Here is a 19063-nt window from a genome sequence, read left to right on the forward strand (position 1 = left end):
ACCTCTACATACAGCAAGCCTGTTAAGTAGATTGCCATAAAAAATCAATTTCTTTGTACAGTCAAAAGTCTTTAATGCGGACTCCTCGGGACTTCGGCGACTCCGGATTATCGGTTTTTCCGGATTATTGATCATCAATTTAAATCTGTTACGACGTCATGCAGAAATTATAAAATTAAAAGTATGAAACCGTAATTTATGAAATAAAGAGCAATTATGATCTAAAGTGTATTAAAATTTACAAAAAAAAAAGCTTAATATTTGTTTACTTTATTAAACATTTCTTTCAACGCGCACATGCGTAAAGCATACATTACGTATAGTCGAAATTAGAAAATTGCAACCAGAAAACTATTTGATGTGTATTCATGATATTTATAATGACGAGGAATTTGATTTAAATCATATGAAAGACAGAGTAACTCGAGATGAAATACTACATTTAGTAAGGAATTATAAACCAAATAAAATAAAAACATCTGCCCTGAAGATAAGGATAGCGCTGACAGATCAATTTCCAGATCATTGTGCACCGCAACGCACCCCCCCTCTCCCGCAGAGCAGCGTGAAATTGATAAACAAATTTTGGAATGGTTAGAGAAACAAAGGATATGGCTTTATCCATTTTTTTGCAGCAATTTCACTTTTTGTTTGATGGACATCGAAACATGCTTTCGCTTTGTAGATCCTTTGGCAGCTCCAGAATCGGAAATTCTTTTTGACATAATCAAAAGTTCAAGCTTACTTTTATAAAATTGCTCCAACGATCTGCAAAAAATAATAAGCCGGATCCAATTAGAAGATTAAGGAACAACGCAATGATGATGAAATGAATTTTTGATGAACCTGGCAAAACAGTTATAACCTGACTTTTTTAAGACTGATCAAACATCAAAAGTTTAAATTCATTTTCTAAATAAATATATTTTTTTCCCCCAAGATTCACAGTTATTATATAACACTGAAGATGCACAAAAGCTACTAATCTCATTTAAGAAATCTCAAACATATTTGACACATTCTTCAATAACTTGTTTTTATTTATACATAAAAAAATAATACAAATTTAATATAATGAAAACAAAATTCAAAACTGCTGTTCTCCAATTATACACAAAGTTCTCCTTAATTGGAAAACAAAGATGAACTAAAAAAAGAGTTCATTTTCCATCTTCCTTTGTAAAAACTATGCACCACTTTTGAGACCCATTTTTTGACTTAGATTAATCTTATCTCCAAGACTAAGAGCCATGCCCTAGGAAAAAAATAAGAAGCAAATTATACCACAATATGTATTAACTGTACAAAACAACTTCAAAAAATATTGTTGATGAGGTTCTTTCAAGCAACATCATCAACAACACTTCAATAATAAACTATTAATAACATCAAAAATACTTTCTGAAGAATTAAATATGATTTATATTATATACACTTAACTAGTTTTCAAAATTTTTAATTATGTAGTAGCTCAGATAGCCAAAAAGGAATTTTTTTCGCAGATGATCTTAACATAAAGTTCTGAAGTTCTGAAGATCTTAACATAAAGTTGAAGGAAATATTTTTCAACCTACCAAAAATCTTGAAAGTGAAATATATGAGAAAATTCTTATATACGAGTAGATTTATATCTGACACTGAAATAAATCCTATTACAATATTTAAGATCTTCATTTAATGAATATAAAAACAAATACATAATAATAAAAATAATAATTTCTGGAATCATTTTAATAAGTTAAAATGTTTTCTGGAAATAATCTGCTTGAAGACGATTCCCAGTTTAGGTATTATTAAAACCTAGTAAAATACAACTTCCCAACTGTTTTCTCTAAAAACTGACAAACTTCTTTATCAAGTAAAATATTCCTTTATTAGTTTCTAAGAGTATATTAATTAAATTTAATTATTTCACTTTTTTCATTAAAAATTTAAAAATTATCTGTTAACAAATAAGTAATATTGCAGCTATTTCCAAATAACAAATTACTAATTTTGCAATATTTAAATGATAATCATTTTGAATTTTTCTAAATTATTTTTTATAAATATTCAAACCTGTAACATTTGATAAACTGTAGCAATTTGCAACACCAAGAGAAATATGGCACACATTTAAAAATTTTACGAAGTTTATACCCCCCTTTCTAAACTACTTGGTTGCTATTTTTATTCATTTATTAGTCCAAAGGGGCTTTGTCCCTGAAGGACTATTGTTTTCGTTTCGCGATTTTGCGTTGAATCACTATAAATGTCCGTTTCATTTTTCAAACTGTTGCCACCAAATATTAGAGTCCTGCATTATGTTTGAAGAAATTAAATAATGAAAAATCTGCATAAATGTATGTATATTTCTCGCACTGTGATAAAACAACAGTACATAGAGCCATCGAATTTTGAATGACGTAATCCTCTTATGAATATGGGCACGTGGAAGACCAAATTTGGAAGTTGTTTTATGAACTGAATTTTATGGTTTAAGTGCAAAGAACGTGATATTTAATAAAAAATGGTAACACACAAAATGTTAAAAAAAAAGGCCTCTTTGGACGTAATTTAAAATCTGAAACCTTTCAGATTTTTTTTAAATTATTTTTTTTTTGTTTGTTTTTATATTCAGTACATGTATCCCAGACTTTCTATAAAATTGAACATGTTGTCATTGGTTGTGTTTTTTAATTAAGAGCGTATAAAAAAAAAAGTTCTGTTCCTTTTGGGGGGGCATGTACCTTTATGAAAGGGAGAATTCTTCAGATACCAGTAAGTCTACAGTCAAACAATCATTCAGCCATCATAACACGAATATGAAATACAAAATAAGGATTTTATTCCTATCTCTTTCTGATGGGTAATTAATTACATTAAATGGGTAATTTTAAAGTTACCTTGCAACAATTATTAATAAACCATATCTGACTGAGACTTATTCCCACTCTAACCACATGCCTACCAATAAGTTAACAGTTCATCATATTTAATACAAATGCAGATAAATAAATACATGACAGCATAAAAACAGAATATAATGTTAAAGTGTGACAGAAATTATGCGATGAAAAATGTTTAAAATATTTCTTTTTAATGCTAAATTTTTGAAAAACCACTGCAGATTCTGAAATGCACTGACAAACAGAAATTTATATAGTGCATCCGTAAAGTCATGGTGCACTTTTGATCGGTCACAGGAATGCAACAAAACAAGATAGAAATGTGAAATCTTCACCAAACAAAAGGAAAACTCTCCGAGTTTCCGTAGTATGATGTGCAAGCACGTGTGCACACAGGTGATGATGCAACACCGTGAATTGCGAAGCAGATCATCAGTCCATCCATGCCAGTCGAGATGTGGACATAGAGAGTAAAGTTCAGAGTGTTCTGTTGCTTGCCAAATTCTAACCAGTGACCAAAATTCAATGTGATATCGTCGTGTGTACAACGAATTGTCACCACATAGGAATAACATTAATCAGTGGGATAAGCAGTTGAAGAATATCGGCAATTTGTAGGATATACCCCGTTTGGGCAGGCCATCGGTCAGTGACGAGTCTGTAGAGGGTATATGGAAGAGTTAAACTGCACTGAATTGGTATGAAACTTCAAGTGGTTTCCTTTTGTTTGGTGAAGATTTCACATTTCTATCTTGTTTTGTTGCTTTCCTGTGACCGATCAAAAGTGCACCATGACTTTACGGATGCACTATATTTACTATACTGTAAAATGCAAGTACACCACTGCTGACGAACTGGAGGCCTGGGATTAACTACTATATTTTAACGACTGTTCCTAAGTTACCTAACAGATACACATGTGTGGATGTACATAAGTATGATATATAAATATGTAACAGATATGAGATAGCCTAGAGATCTAGAGTTGAAATGTATCGTGAACTAGTTGCTTTCCATGAACAATGTACTCTGATTGACTTGTATAACATCTTCAGAACAAATAATTTATCAGGAATTACATTAAAAATGACATTTTGAATTTCTTATATATGCAAGATAAAAAACATGAAAGCAAACTTTTAATTTTAATTGGTTATAACCTTTTATATTTTATTTAATTTGAGGACTTCCTCTCTCTGTCTTAGACATAGTGCCACAAGTCTAAACTGCGTCATTCATATTAATCATGTCATCTTACACAATATTTTCATTTTAATGATTTAATTCATTTATTTAATTTTAATTTTTTCTCATTTAATGCTTTATGCAAATATCTCTTTCCCAGTCAAAGTAACTGTAAACCAAAACTTATTGACTCCGTTCATTATTACTGCAACACTCTCTCTCTCCCTTTTTGCTTATGCTTTCATTCTGTTAGGCTGCTGCTGCAATCATCTGTGTTCATTTCTATTGCAATAGTATCAAAACTGTTCTTGAAATAGGCACGAATGGAGTGCCAAGTGAATTGTAACCATAAATATGAATTCAAATAAAAGAAAAAAAGGATCAATCCTGTCGACTACACCAAAAAATATAATGATAGCACAATCTTGGAAGCAGTGATGTAAGACCCGAGATGTAAAAGCATAGCAATGTCATTTAGTGTAGATACTTGATGCTCGGAGTGTCCATCCCAATTTGAAGAAGCAGCAGTAGAATTGTGACGTGAATGAACCAGAAAGAATTTTTTACAGATTGGACTGAAATCTTAATAGGACTTTAATGTGCAATTGTTTTTAAAAGAATATAGTGCTTAAAATTATTATTGAACTCAAACTTTTACGTATAATAACTTTTTAATTGTTCAAAAACTTTTTTTATGTTTTTTATTTTCTAAATTATATCTCTCATATTTTGCTGCTCTAATACTTTTTCTCTCAAAGGCTTCTCTATCACTCTACCTTTTTCTTTTTGAAGGGGGAATGTGCAAGATAAAAAATATGAAAGCAAACTTCTAATTTTAATTGGTTATAACCTATTTTATTTTTTATTTAATTTGGAGACTTCCTCTCTCAGTCTTAGAAATAGCGCCATACGTCTAAACTGCATCATTCAAATTAATCATACAATCTTATGTAACGCTTAATGCAGATATCTCTTGCCCAATCAAAGTAATTGTAAAACAAAAATTTTGACTCCCTCCCTTCTTTCTCTGCATTACTACTGCAACACTCTCTCCCTTTCATCCTGTTAAGACGCTGCTGCAATCATCTATGTTGACTTCTATCGCAACAGTATTCAAATTGTTTTGGAAACAGGCACGACTGGAGTACCAAGTGAATTGTGGCACACAAATGTGAATTCAAATAAAAGAAAAAGGAATTTAATCTGGCTCAACAGCTTCTTCTTCAGAATGGATGGACACTCTGAGCATCAAACATCTATGCTAAACAACATTGCTATGCTTCTACATCCCAATGGTCTTGCATCAGTGCTTCCAAGATTCTGCATCATTACATGTATTTATTCTTTCATTTGGTCTCACTAAAGTTTGAAAGAAGCATAAATAATAATATCTCAAAATAAGCTCTGGTTTATTACTCCAAGCCATAGTCAATTGCTAAAAGTGAACATACTGCACAATCTATGGTATCAACTCACATCTTAATTTAACTCATGCATACACAGAAGTTTGCTCCTGCTGAATTAGATTAGCAAACTTTTGTGCATTAGAAAACAAGCAATCTTTTTTTTTTTTTTTTTTTAAATTACGTACAAGTACTTATATTTCAGTTACACAGAATTACATACACACAAGACATTAATAGACTAATAATTAATTAATATTGTTGAGTTTAAACTTACTTGACTTTTTGCTCTAATTCTAATGTGACCAGTCACAGGGGCTTCTGGGTGCATTGGGTTTTTCTCAATGCTGACATTAGCCAATGCATATTCCCCAAATATGGAGCGAGCATACAGGTTTGCAGCCATAAAACCACATTCACCAGATAATGCCTAAATCATTTATAAAATATATATTTTGCAGAAAAATGTAACAGAATTGAACTCATCAAATAATCCTCAAATATTTTATGAAGAGATAAGAGAGGAGAAAAAATAAAATCAGTTGCAACATTAAAGGCACGATGTAAAAATACATAGGTAAATAGGAACTGAGAGCATGATGCAAAAATCTACACCCTGAATCAAGAAGAAATCATTAGAATGAAAATGTGAATAAAAACTACACATATCTAACACATAAGTGCACAGTACAAAAAAGGGCACAAAAGTCATTAAACTAAATTTTTAATATTTCATCTGTAGTGATATACTCGTGGATAGTATGCAAACTAGTATCAAATCATCAACATTTGGGTTGTTATGTGAATACTATCATGAACTCATTTATTCAAAGAAAGACATTATGGTGAATTTAGTTAGGAATCTGAGTATGCTTTTATCCCAGCATCTAAAAACTCCCGACAGCTACAAACTAAAAAGTTTGTGGTTTCATACTAATCAATGGATGATATGCTGTTTTTAACTCTTATTGATAAACAATGCCACAATCATAAATTAATATCAAAAATCCCAAAATAGTAATCTATCACTCACATCTATTTAAATTTGGTTTAACTCCAGACACCCAAAACAATATACAGCAAACATAAAACTAAAAATGATTCACTTAAAGAATAAATAAGTAATTAAAACTGTTTTCATTTGTAGATGAGCTTGCATTAAACTCGAAATGCAGGTAATATTTATCTTTAGACTTTTATTTATCTGTACCAACAAAAGTTTTCATGTTGCCTTTATTTTCTGAATTGTTGGTCAGAGACTTTCAATCAAAATGCATCACAGGATGCAAATATTCAAGTTTTGGCATTTCTAAATAAAAATCAATTTGGTAAAAATTCCAAAAAATAATTTTTTAACCAGTCACCCAGTTTAGTTTGCACAGTCATTTTAGTTATATATATGAAATGTAATACTCATTATAAAAATAAAACAAAAAACATTCGGCTTCTGTATGATAAAAGGAAGAGGCATAAAGTCATTGAACATTGATAGTTCACCCCAGGTCTAAATAATGGAGAATGGACTGGCTACATGGGAAATTTTGTGGTTTCCCATGTTTACCATGGATATGAAACACTTCATGAAGACAACGTGCCCCACAAGAACACAGCCTTTGAATTGCTTTGCCTTAATCAATTAACCTAAATTAAGCCATATGACAAAAAATTACCAAGATATTTAAATTTGAGATTTCTGATATTTTCAGCTTGCTGGTTAAAAAACAAATTAGAATGATTTAAGGTTGATTTCACCCCTTTTAATGTCGTTTAGCAACATTCTTTTATAATTTACTAAAGTGAAACACTCTAAAGAGTAATTTCTATCATGAATTCTATCATATCTATTCTTTCTTTCATGCAAGTAATTTCTATGTTTTCGAAACATAAAAATAAGTTCTCCTGTAACCTTGTTTTAGAATCTTAATCATATACAAAATTAATTAAACTAGCAACATTTTATTCATGAAAATAATGCTACAAGTTAGAAATGTGCTACAAGAATATGAATTCTAAGAGATTCTGTGAATAATGTTTTCCGAAAAAAAAATTATACCGATGCATAATTTTCATGATAATCTGTATAGTTATGCTTGTCATTCAATCCATTAACATCAGATGCCTTTTCCTAATCCTGATATTTCATTTTTAATTATATACAAACGAAAACATTTCACTCTTCAGTTTGTGCATTATCACTGCATATGATCGTAAACTTTAAAATTAAATATGTCTGCTAGGATGCCAATCCTTTTGCATTTTATTGTTTACAATAGTAGAATATTTTCTACTCTGGAATACTTAAATATTTTGTATGTATGAAAATACAAACTTTATTTCTGTAAAATTGAAATTTGATGCGACACATTATAATTCTACTCTCAATAAGCTGTTAGTCTATTACTATTTTGTTGTTTATTTCTTTAAGCAGTTACTAAGGGAACGAAGCGACCATACAAAGTCAGCTTTCATAATTTTTGAAAAACAGAAGATTTTTTTTTTCAATTTAAAAATGTCAAAACTAAAAAAACTCAAATATCTGCATCACTTAAAACATTTTTGTAATTGGAAGTAGATGTCTTTGAGAAAATAAAAGGTGGTATAAAAATTTTTATGTTGGCAAGGTATTTTTGTTAGCAAGAATTTTTACTCTTTTTTCTTTTCTTTTCTTTTTTTTTTTTTTTTTTTAACTATTTTCATGAAATTAAATTTCACAGATCTTGAAGTCAACAGAGCTAAAATATTTCCACAATATGAAATGACAAAATGTGCAAATTTTCTCTCTAATATTCTAAAAACAAGTGAGTAATCTATGCAAATCTAATCTAAATTCTATGAGAAATTTTCAACTTTAAAGATATATGACCATATGAAGCAAATTAGCTCTGCAAATTCAGTTTGAAAATTTAAAAATTTTATCAAATATTCAAACTTAGCCCACTCATTGAATACATATCTTTGTACATACAGGAAGAAAGATATGTCTGTTTTAAGTCTTCCTTGCTTAGGCTCAAAATAAATGTGAAAGAAATGGGAAAGTTTAGATGAAAGAAATGAAGTGAATGAATGAATCAAATGAAGGCACGAGAAAGAAGTGAATCTGAAAGAGATGAGAAAGATGCAGAACACCTACCATATAATATAGTTTAAACAGCAGAGAAGCTTCAATCATTAAGAATCACTTAAAAAGCAAGATGCAAGCAATAAATAAATAGATCATTAATTTTCTAGTATCTCAATAATATATGCTCTTCTTTCTTTTCTATCATTTTAAAATACCACATATCCTGACATAAAAAAATACTTGAAGGAAATCATATCACAGGGGGATGGTCAAACTTCCATCTCAGTAATTCCATCAGAGCCACATGTCGGAATTCAGGAAAGTCTGAAGGCCACAACTAGATTTTTCCACAAGCCGTCAGTCCACAGAATCATCCTTTGCATCATTATAAAAGGAGCGAAATGTGTGAAACGGAAACTCATTCAAGACTGGCAGCTAGCCATTATTTACCCCTTTCTTCTCCACCTCCTTGCCTCCAACCTTACAGATCTTTACCTTCTTATTGTTATAGCAAAGGAGCTAAAAAGTTCTTACATTTTTCAAAAGCGAACAGCAGTTGGTAGACAAGACTATAATAGGCTGGAATAATTATTTTTTTTAAAAAACTGCACTTGATATGGATGCAGGAAAAGAATTTAACTCATTAAAACAAAGCCATATCAAGATACAATAACACACAACAAATATTAATTTAAACAAATATAATTTAATAATTTTAAAAAGTCAAACAAAAATCGGAATTATATTTTCAAATTTCACAGGACTAGTTTCGATGGTTTTACTGAACCATCATCCTTAGCTGCAAAAGCGCAAATGAACAAGATAAGATATAATGATAAGATAAGAAACCCTGGACAGGAGATAAGCTACTGGTGCCATCTTTTGATGAAACCAGAACTAAAATATAACTTCTTTAAAGGCTGAAGGCAAAGATGGATTGGAATTAGGGTCGTTAACTAGAACAGAAAGATTTTTTTTGGAATGTGAAATGTAGAAAATCCAGTTCACCAATGGAAGATGTTTCTCGAATAATTTTGGCAGCAGAAAAATTGAAAGTGTGATTTTTGGACTAACAATGTTGGGCAACAGAAGACTTCTGTGTTTCCTTTTTTCTAACATATGCCTAATGTTCCCTAATGTGAAATTTTAAGGCTCTCTTAGTTTGACCAATGTAAATTAAACCACAATGGCAAGGAATCCTGTCGATACCCCAGGAATTCATACCCGGAATGGGGTATGGAACTCGGAATTTTATTGATGGAAAAAATAAACGATCCGAAAGTTAAATTTCTCCAAATTTATGTGTAACATTACAGCTAACTGATGGAAAGAAGGGAATGATATTGAATTTTTATAATCTCCTAAAACAAGAGTGTGCTTTTTGGCGTCGAGATGAGAATTTAACTGCTTGATTAATAATGTTGGGTGAAAAGCTCCTGTCAATAGCTAGTGCTTTTAAATAATTTAGTTCTTCACCAAGGGATAGTTTGGAGGAGCAAACTTGAAGGACACGGAAAACATAGGAATAAAATAAAGCTAACATTTGTTTAGTCGGATGACATGATTTGAAGTGTGGTGGAAGGCAAACTGATGAAGGTTTATGGTAAACCGCAGTACTGAAGTTGGATGTGTTATGTGTACCAGAATGTCGAGAAATGGAAGAGAATTGCAAGTCTGAAGTTCAAATGTGAACTGAATATTAGCTGATATCTACATGCATTATTTTGAATCAAATTTCTTTGAAACTTTAAACTTCCTGGTATGGTTCCGCTATGTAGACGATACTTTTACCCTGTTTGAAGGTAATAAAGATGATTTAAATAAAGTTCTTTGCACAACGAATTCCACTGATCCTGCTATTCAGTTCACTTTTGAACTTGAGACTTGGAATTCTCTTCAGTTTCTCGACATTCTGGTCACACGTAACACACATTGTTTTAGTTCTGGTTTATTCAACAGATGACGCCAGTAGCTTAGCTCCTGTCAAGGCTTTTTTATCTTATTTCGTTCATTTGCACTTTTGCAGCTGAGGATGACGGTTCGGTAAAACCATCGAAACTAGTCCTGTGAAATTTGAAAATATAACACTGATTTTTGTTGTTTGAGTTCTAAATTAATATAGCCATATGTCAGTGACACAATCAAATGATATCAAATTTAATACCTAAAATGCATACAAATACACAATTAAGCATAATTTAATGCATATCACTTGCTAAAGAAACCTATAGTATGTGTAAGTCCAAAGTTGATACCAAAATTTATAAAATAACAATAAATATACTAACATGGAACACTTTTCATAAAGGAAGGTTTAAACAGATCAGAAAAGTAAATAATGTGATGCAGTTTTACTAGTATTCCCATGTTAGTTTTGTGTTGACTAAACAGCATTTAAATTGCTATGGGTCTACAATTTTTCATATATTGTTACCATATATAAGTACAACGATTTCTTATAACTAAACAGAAATCAAACTTTTTGCACTTTAATAGTATTATGCATAGAATAAAAATGCTTTACCTTTTCAGGAGTCAAACACCTCATATTGGTAAAACTTATAAGATGCATAAGGTAATCGTGAAGATCACATAAGTTTGTATTCACAGAAACCTAAAATATACATATTAACATTAGTATACTGTGAAGCAATACATTTTTTTTAGATAAAAGTAATAACACTGATTTAAAATGTACCTTATTCTCCCATTCAAATTCTGCCCACATTTGACGGAATTCCTGGTCAGTGCAAGTTGCAGGAATTATGTAATCCATAATGTCAATATGAATGTCATTCAGGACAACAACAATTCGATCACTCGTAGATCCACTTATGTCATACACTGTATAAGTTAAAAACACATTTAATACAAACACAAAAGAGATAATACTAAAGCAAAATTATTTATTGTACTTATAATTTTTAAAGCATTAAATTATTAAAATTTTATAGAAAAATTAATACAGAACTGTTTAAAGGAATTAAAAAAATTAAGTCTAGCAGTTTTTAGAGAATAAAATTACAGTGCATCATAGCAATTTCCAGTTTTACAATAATGATTCAAGTTTTTAATTTCATACATTCAAAATATTTTCAATTACTCCACAGTAGAAAATATTCTGATATTATAACTTGTAAATTCCATTGTTACCCATTTATTTCTTAATCAATAAATGATCTTTATGTATATTATTAATTATATGAATTTAAACTACAGGTACATAAATAGAATAACACTATCGGAACTATTTTTGTATTGCAGGCACACTGGGAGGGCAACAAACACATTTAAATTCTTCACAGACCTTGGGTTTTCGACCATTAGTCTCTTGCAGCACCCACATAAAGCCTTTAAACAAACTAAAGTTAACACCTTCTGTGGAATTCTGCAACATAATTAGAATCAGATTAAATTTTGAAAATGGTCAACAGTCATATAAGCCAGGCTATATAATGGTGCACTGCGAGTTTACCAGAATAATACAATGGAGATGGTTTTGCAAATAGCATGACCAGTTCTGAGACAAAAATTTGTTACATTCACGGTTTATGAAGGTTATAGGAAACTGAAATTTTCAGTAAGGAACCCCAGAAGTTTTTGCCCAGTAAGTTCTTTAAACAGGTTTTACCATCACAAACCAATATGAGATTTATTAAGTATTGAACAGTGGTAGAGAAATGAATAAGAGAATGTCGTTGAGGTAAATCAGCACCAGCCTTGGCCAAGCCACGGATAAAGTCATTTGTCATTTCCAATAATGCCATAATGGATGGAGATCTACTGCAGAGTAATGGGTCATCAATTTCCCAAAACATAGTCAAGAATCATCTGGTAGTCATTAAGTGATTTTTTTTAAACCATCAAAAGACACACGAGAAAGCACCTTAATGATAGCCTAGGGTCAATTACCAATTCCCCCAAGAGCTAAAGAAACAGCAGCCACTTCACCATTGAAGTTATTGCAGAACTTCGATGGTGAACAGCTTTGTCAAGATGAAAATATTTTGAGTGTAATCCAGTTTTAGTACTTTAATGACATCTGCTATGAAACCATCCTTGTAAATATACAGATAGTTTTGCAGAAGAGTACCTTTTATGAATTGTACCAAGATAAGCCATCTTTAAACTTCATATCAGTGGAAACTTTCCTATTTATGGGAAGAATCAGGTTTGGATGAATTGACTTAATTGAAATGTCTCCAACAGATGACTGATTTAAACAGAGGGCATATATTATGAGCAGGTATGTCATATTTGACTGCTAACTCTTTCGCCAAGTCCAAGAAAATTTTCTGAGTTTTTAATCTGAGCAGGAACATACATCAATTGAAAAACATTACACTACTTAGAGCAAGTTTTCAAATAGTTTCATGCTAGATCTTTGCCTATGGTCAACTAATGGTTCCACTAATAGTGCATGATTTCAATTCACGCAGAGTGAACACCATCTGATTATTTAAGAGCATTGTTTTGAACAATTTCCAGCTTTTTGTGTGTTGTCTCCGATACAGTAGCCAATTGCTCATCACCATACTCAATAAGAGATCAGATCTAGGTCTTAAAGATGATGCAAACAAATACTGTGAAGTACACTATTTCGACCATAATAATTTCCTTAATAATTTATTTCTGGAGCTACCAAATTCCATAGTGTTCTAAAAGCATATGCTCTAATTCATTCTATAATTCAAAATGATTCCGAAGTATAAAGCATTGATTTCATTTAGTTAGTTTAGTCCATTTGTTTCTTACTCATTTCTTACAGTGTTAAATAATTTCATTCTTAGAGCTCAACAAAGTTCTATTCACATATTTGTTCCTATTTCTTACATGAAAATATAAAATACTATAATTTAAAATTGCTTTAATAAAATCTTTTACCAACAAAATATACATAAAATTTAAAATTTGGCAAGTATGCAATTTTTTTTTTCAAATTATACCCAACATATCAATTATTCAAACACAAATTTTAATTATGTTCAAAATACTAATCAAATAAATAACACTGCATTATTAATCTTTTATTTGAAAATCAGCAATTGAAATGTTGAATTTAATGGATGTTAATTCAGAAGTCAAACAACAAAAATCAGCGTTATACCTACAAAATTTTCACAGGACTAGTTTCGATGGTTTTACCGAACCATCATCTTCAGCTGCAAAACCGCAAATGAACAAGATAGGAAATAATGATAGGTAAGATAAGAAAGCCTGGACAAGAATAAGCAAGTGGCGCCATCTGTTGGCGAAACCAGAACTAAAACATAATTTCTCTAAAAGCCGAAGGCAAATTTGGATTGGAATTAGGATCGTTAACTAGAACAGAAAGATTTTTATGAATGTGAAATGCCTCTAGAAAATCCAGTTCTCCAATGGAAGATGTTTTTTGAATAATTTTGGCAGCAGAAAAATTGAAAGTGTGATTTTCGGACCAACAATGTTGAGCAACAGAAGACTTCTGTGTTTCCTTTTTTCTAACATATGCCTCATGTTCTTTGACGCGAAATTTTAAAGCCCTTGATGAAGAACTAAATTATTTAAAAGCAATAGCTATTGACAGGGGCTTTTCACCCAACATTATTAATCAAGCAGTTAAAAAATTCTCATCTGAACACACTAAAAGCCACACTCTTATTTTAAGAGATTATAAAAGTTCTGTTGTCATTCCCTTCTTTCCATCAATTAGCTATAAAGTTGCACATATTTTGCAGAAATTTAACTTTCGGGTTGTTTATTCTCCCATCAATAAAATTCCAACTTCTATACTCAAGGACCCCATTCCGGATATGAATTCCTGGGGTATTTATAGGATTCCTTGCCAGTGTGGTTTAATTTACATTGGCCAAACTAAGAGAGCCTTAAAATTTCGCGTCAAAGAACATGAGGCATATGTTAGAAAAAAGGAAACACAGAAGTCTTCTGTTGCTCAACATTGTTGGTCCGAAAATCACACTTTCAATTTTTCTGCTGCCAAAATTATTCAAAAAACATCTTCCATTGGAGAACTGGATTTTCTAGAGGCATTTCACATTCATAAAAATCTTTCTGTTCTAGTTAACGATCCTAATTCCAATCCAAATTTGCCTTCGGCTTTTAGAGAAATTATGTTTTAGTTCTGGTTTCGCCAACAGATGGCGCCACTTGCTTATTCTTGTCCAGGCTTTCTTATCTTACCTATCATTATTTCCTATCTTGTTCATTTGCGGTTTTGCAGCTGAAGATGATGGTTCGGTAAAACCATCGAAACTAGTCCTGTGAAAATTTTGTAGGTATAACGCTGATTTTTGTTGTTTGACTTCTGAATTAGTATTTATTCAGCGTGTTATTGTGTCTTAATTAATGGATGTTATTATAATAATGCAACGATTTTTAAAATAAGAGATTTCTCTCTTTTGTATTACATGCTTTGCAACATATTACAGTACCAAGTCCGAAATCCGGACGTCCATTATCCGAAATGATCCAAAATCCAGACCTCAGAGCCACAAACTTTTTTTTTATTAATGCTTTACACATGCACATTTAATTTTTCTTTCCATAATAAAACATGTGGAAATTTTCACGTAAAAATTCCGATTCTTAACTTCACTCAGGCACTAAATAAAATACCTCGTTATGGAAAAACAATCACGTAAGCATAAATTTGTGAGATTAATAATTTGGCTCCGTAGCTGAGTATCTACTTGGCATACATCTCAATTAATACAACCGAAACATTCAGCTATTTTACATACTTGACATATTATTTATTATATTTTGCTTTCATCACCTCATGTTTATCAATACATGACAGCTTCAGTAATAACTCATGCTGTGAAAACATCACAGCATAAGTTTTACTGACTTTTTACTGACTGAACTTTTTTTTTTTATATTAGTAATTGAATAACAAGAGTATGGCAACCTTTTATGCTAACATTACACTCGGGGATGATTAAAGATTTTTAAATGCTCTAAGAAATGTTGACCAGGAAAATTTCTTTTCATATGCTAAAAATAGATTTTTGTTAATAAAACTCATATGCCACAAGATTACATTTAGTGCTATTTTAATTAAGAATAACTGATATGTTATTCACCTTAAACCCAGAAGCGGTGGCAGAAATATGTCGGCACCGGACGACAGAATTTAGAGATGATGAAATTTTTGGAATTTGGAGAAGCATCGAGCGGTAAAATTAAGGGATGAGAAGTTTTTATGATTTAGGGAAATCACTGGGATCCAAAGTTTAGGCACGGTAAAAATTTAGAACTTGGGAAAGCACTTTGTAGCAGAATTTTGGACTTGTAGAGACTGCACCAGGCGGTATCAAGTGCCTGCCCTAGATGAAGCCTTAAGTATATGTGGGAGTTTATTCAGGACTCGAATTATTTTGAATCATGTGCAAGAAATAAACATAGGTATAGTAAATAACTAAACTATTACAATTCAGGCTTAATTCAGAATGCAATAGGAGCAAGACAAAATTTAGCGAAACAACTTGGCTTTCTTCACCAATCTTGTGATACACAGCCAATAATGTATAACGGACGTTGTTAACAAAGTCCGTTAATTTAATTATCTTTACTGATTCTAAGGCATTTCAATTAATGTAGCAGACTGCGCTGCTCTCTGATCTTCTAATTCGATCCAGCTTATTATTTTTTGCAGACTGTTATTATCACAGCAATTTTATAAAAACTAATCTTGAACTGTCGATTATGTCGGAAAGAGTTTTCAACTCTGGAGTTGCCAAAGGATCTACAAAGTGAAACCATTAAACAAATTACAATTAATGTTCATTAAACAAAAAGTTGAATTCCTGCAGAAAATGGATAAAGGCCTATCCGTCTCAAAACTATACGAGGAGTATTGGAAAGTCCACTCACTCACTCACGCACGCACGCACGCACGCACTCACGCACGCACGCACGCACTCACTCACTCACTCACTCACGCACTCACGCACGCACGCACTCACGCACGCACGCACTCACTCACGCACGCACGCACTCAATCACGCACGCACGCACGCACGCACTCACGCACGCACGCACGCACGCACGCACGCACGCACTCACGCACGCACTCACGCACGCACTCACTCACTCACGCACGCACGCACTCACTCACTCACTCTCACGCACTCACTCACGCACTCACTCACTCACTCACGCACGCACTCACGCACGCACTCACGCACGCACTCACGCACGCACGCACGCACTCACGCACGCACGCACGCACTCACTCACTCACTCACTCACTCACTCACTGACTGACTGACTGACTGACTGACTGACTGACTGACTGACTGACTGACTGACTGACACACACACACACACACACACACACACACACACACACACACACAAAACAAAAAAAAAAACAAAAAAAAAAAAGGAACTTTTTAAGTTTTTAAAAACAATAATTAAAATATCGAAGTTCGTTCAATTAAAATATCGAAGAAAGAAAGGTACTAAACGAAGGTTTTATTAAAAGGGGGATGAATAAATTTATAATCCTAAAAATGTTTATCATGATACTTATTTCATTCTTTTATCAGCCCTGGTAAATGCAAATTAATATTAAATTTTAATATGGTTATAAAAAATAAGTATTAAAAATTGTGAGAGATGCGAGATCCCAAATGCATAACTAAAATATCAATATTTACTTTCACTGAAAGTTTGTTTGTGTAATTATGGCAAAGCCTTGAGGGCTATCTGCCTAAGGGAAGGGATGCCTTCGTGCAGGACTTTCTAAGGGAAACTGGCTCATATACACGTTACACATGGGGAAAACCACAAAAACACCCATGCAGCCAGCCCGTTTGCAGGATTCAAACCTCGGACTAAACTACTAGTGTTCAGCGACTTTACCGCTTGGCCGCTGATGGGCCACTTTCACTGAAAGAATCATCACCTTAAAATATACGACTTTTAACACATTCTAAAGTACTGAATATCTAAAAATTTCAAATAAAGAATTAAAAATTACCATATTTATTTATAGTTCAGTAAACATAACATTTACAATATTACAAACTGCAAAATCTCAAAAAAAAAATGACAAACATAACCTTCTGAAAGCCCCTTATTTAAAATTAATGCTTATAAATTTAAAAAAAAAAAACTTGAATTTTAGAAAATATATATATATATTGATAACAGGCATTAATTTTAAACTAATCTCATTTTCTTACCAGTATGGGGAAAAAGTCACTAAGAACAAAAAATGAGAGAAATTTTCTGTACACGTTTTATAAAAATAAATGACAAGTAGTAACTCTCTTGAAGGCAAGACCTTTTAGATCTGCTTTCATTTAACAGCTATTTAAACAGCATTTATCAGATAGATTATGTGATCACTTGCTTTATAATCTTCCAATTCTTAGTAGACTGCTCATCACAAAAATAAAAAAGCAAAAATGCATTGGTTTCTAAATTTTTCTGGAAAATTTCATTTTTTTAAAAATTTAATACATTGCTTATTTCTCAAAATACTTCTTTATTGGTAAATTTTCCTTTAGACCTTTAATTTTTAATTGCTAATTTCTCAAGGTACCACTTTATTATAGTATTTCTTTTTGAACATTCTTCACTATGTATTTACTTTTGGTTTTGACTTTTACCCTTGCCTGCATGAATGACGAAACACTAATTGAATGATTGAAGAGTTAGGTTTGCAGGCAACTTCCCCTTGATAAGTCTGTCTCCTGCCTACTCAACAATAATTCACTTAAGCATTTTTAAAAAAATTTTTAGATTAATTTTAATTTGCTAAATTGGTGAATTTATTTTCATGGTTTGTTTTTCACTTGATTTACTTATGCTATCTGAATTTAAATGATACTGTAGATTAGTTCGAAAATTAAATCTTTTATATGTTTGCAAATTTTTAAAATTATTTTAACTTTAAATTTGCTTTTTTACATATTTACATGTTTGTTTAAATTTAAAAGATATATCTTTATATATAAATATTTAAATTATATAAGTAATATATATATAGTAAATTACCTTTTTTACTTACATATCCCGATAAAAAAAATCTCAAGACTAGAATAAAAGCAATCATACTACACAGAGAACTCAAAATTGGTTTCGAGTCTGTAATGAAAAAAATTTACCAATATTTCCAAAAATTATTCCATTTTCAGTTGAGGCCACTTTAACACTTGCTTTGATATTGCAGAAATCATGTGGTGCTAACATAACTGGTGACGGTTTTTCTACAAGTTTTAAGTCCCCTTAAAGTAAAAGGAAATAATCCAGAAGTTAAAAATCAACATAAGTTATGGATCCTTCCTTTTTATAAAGAATCCAATAAACTGCAAATACTTTTGCATTTTTAATTAATTTCTGTGTATAAAGTATTAATTTTAATACTTTATACACAGAAATATATACAGCCACAATGATCATTATAAAAATAAGTCACTTTTTTCAATATTTCTAAGCTATTACTATTATTTTAAAAAATAATGGGCAAATTGCACCAAGGATACTTTTGTAGTATATAAGAAATGTTTCACACC

The 19063-nt window shown here is 31.5% G+C and overlaps 1 protein-coding gene across 2 annotated transcripts in view; it reads right to left on the reverse strand.

Annotated features, from left to right (window-relative positions):
• Positions 1-1019: 1019 nt before the first annotated feature.
• The window catches only part of betaCOP (coatomer subunit beta), an 84992-nt gene continuing 66948 nt past the window's right edge, over positions 1020-19063 (reverse strand). For both annotated transcript variants that reach the window (XM_085820086.1, XM_085820084.1), the window contains 5 exons: positions 18656-18775; positions 11236-11381; positions 11062-11151; positions 5754-5906; positions 1020-1255 (listed from right to left, as the gene is read on the reverse strand). In XM_085820086.1, the coding sequence (XP_085676212.1) occupies positions 1187-1255; positions 5754-5906; positions 11062-11151; positions 11236-11381; positions 18656-18775 (578 nt within the window). In that variant the 3' untranslated portion in view covers positions 1020-1186. The remainder of the gene's footprint in view (positions 1256-5753; positions 5907-11061; positions 11152-11235; positions 11382-18655; positions 18776-19063) is intronic.

This window comes from Stegodyphus dumicola, chromosome 7, assembly GCF_044657685.1.
Source record: "Stegodyphus dumicola isolate Sdum_Otavi_A_Nest chromosome 7, ASM4465768v1".
Classification (NCBI taxonomy): Eukaryota; Metazoa; Arthropoda; class Arachnida; order Araneae; family Eresidae; genus Stegodyphus; species Stegodyphus dumicola.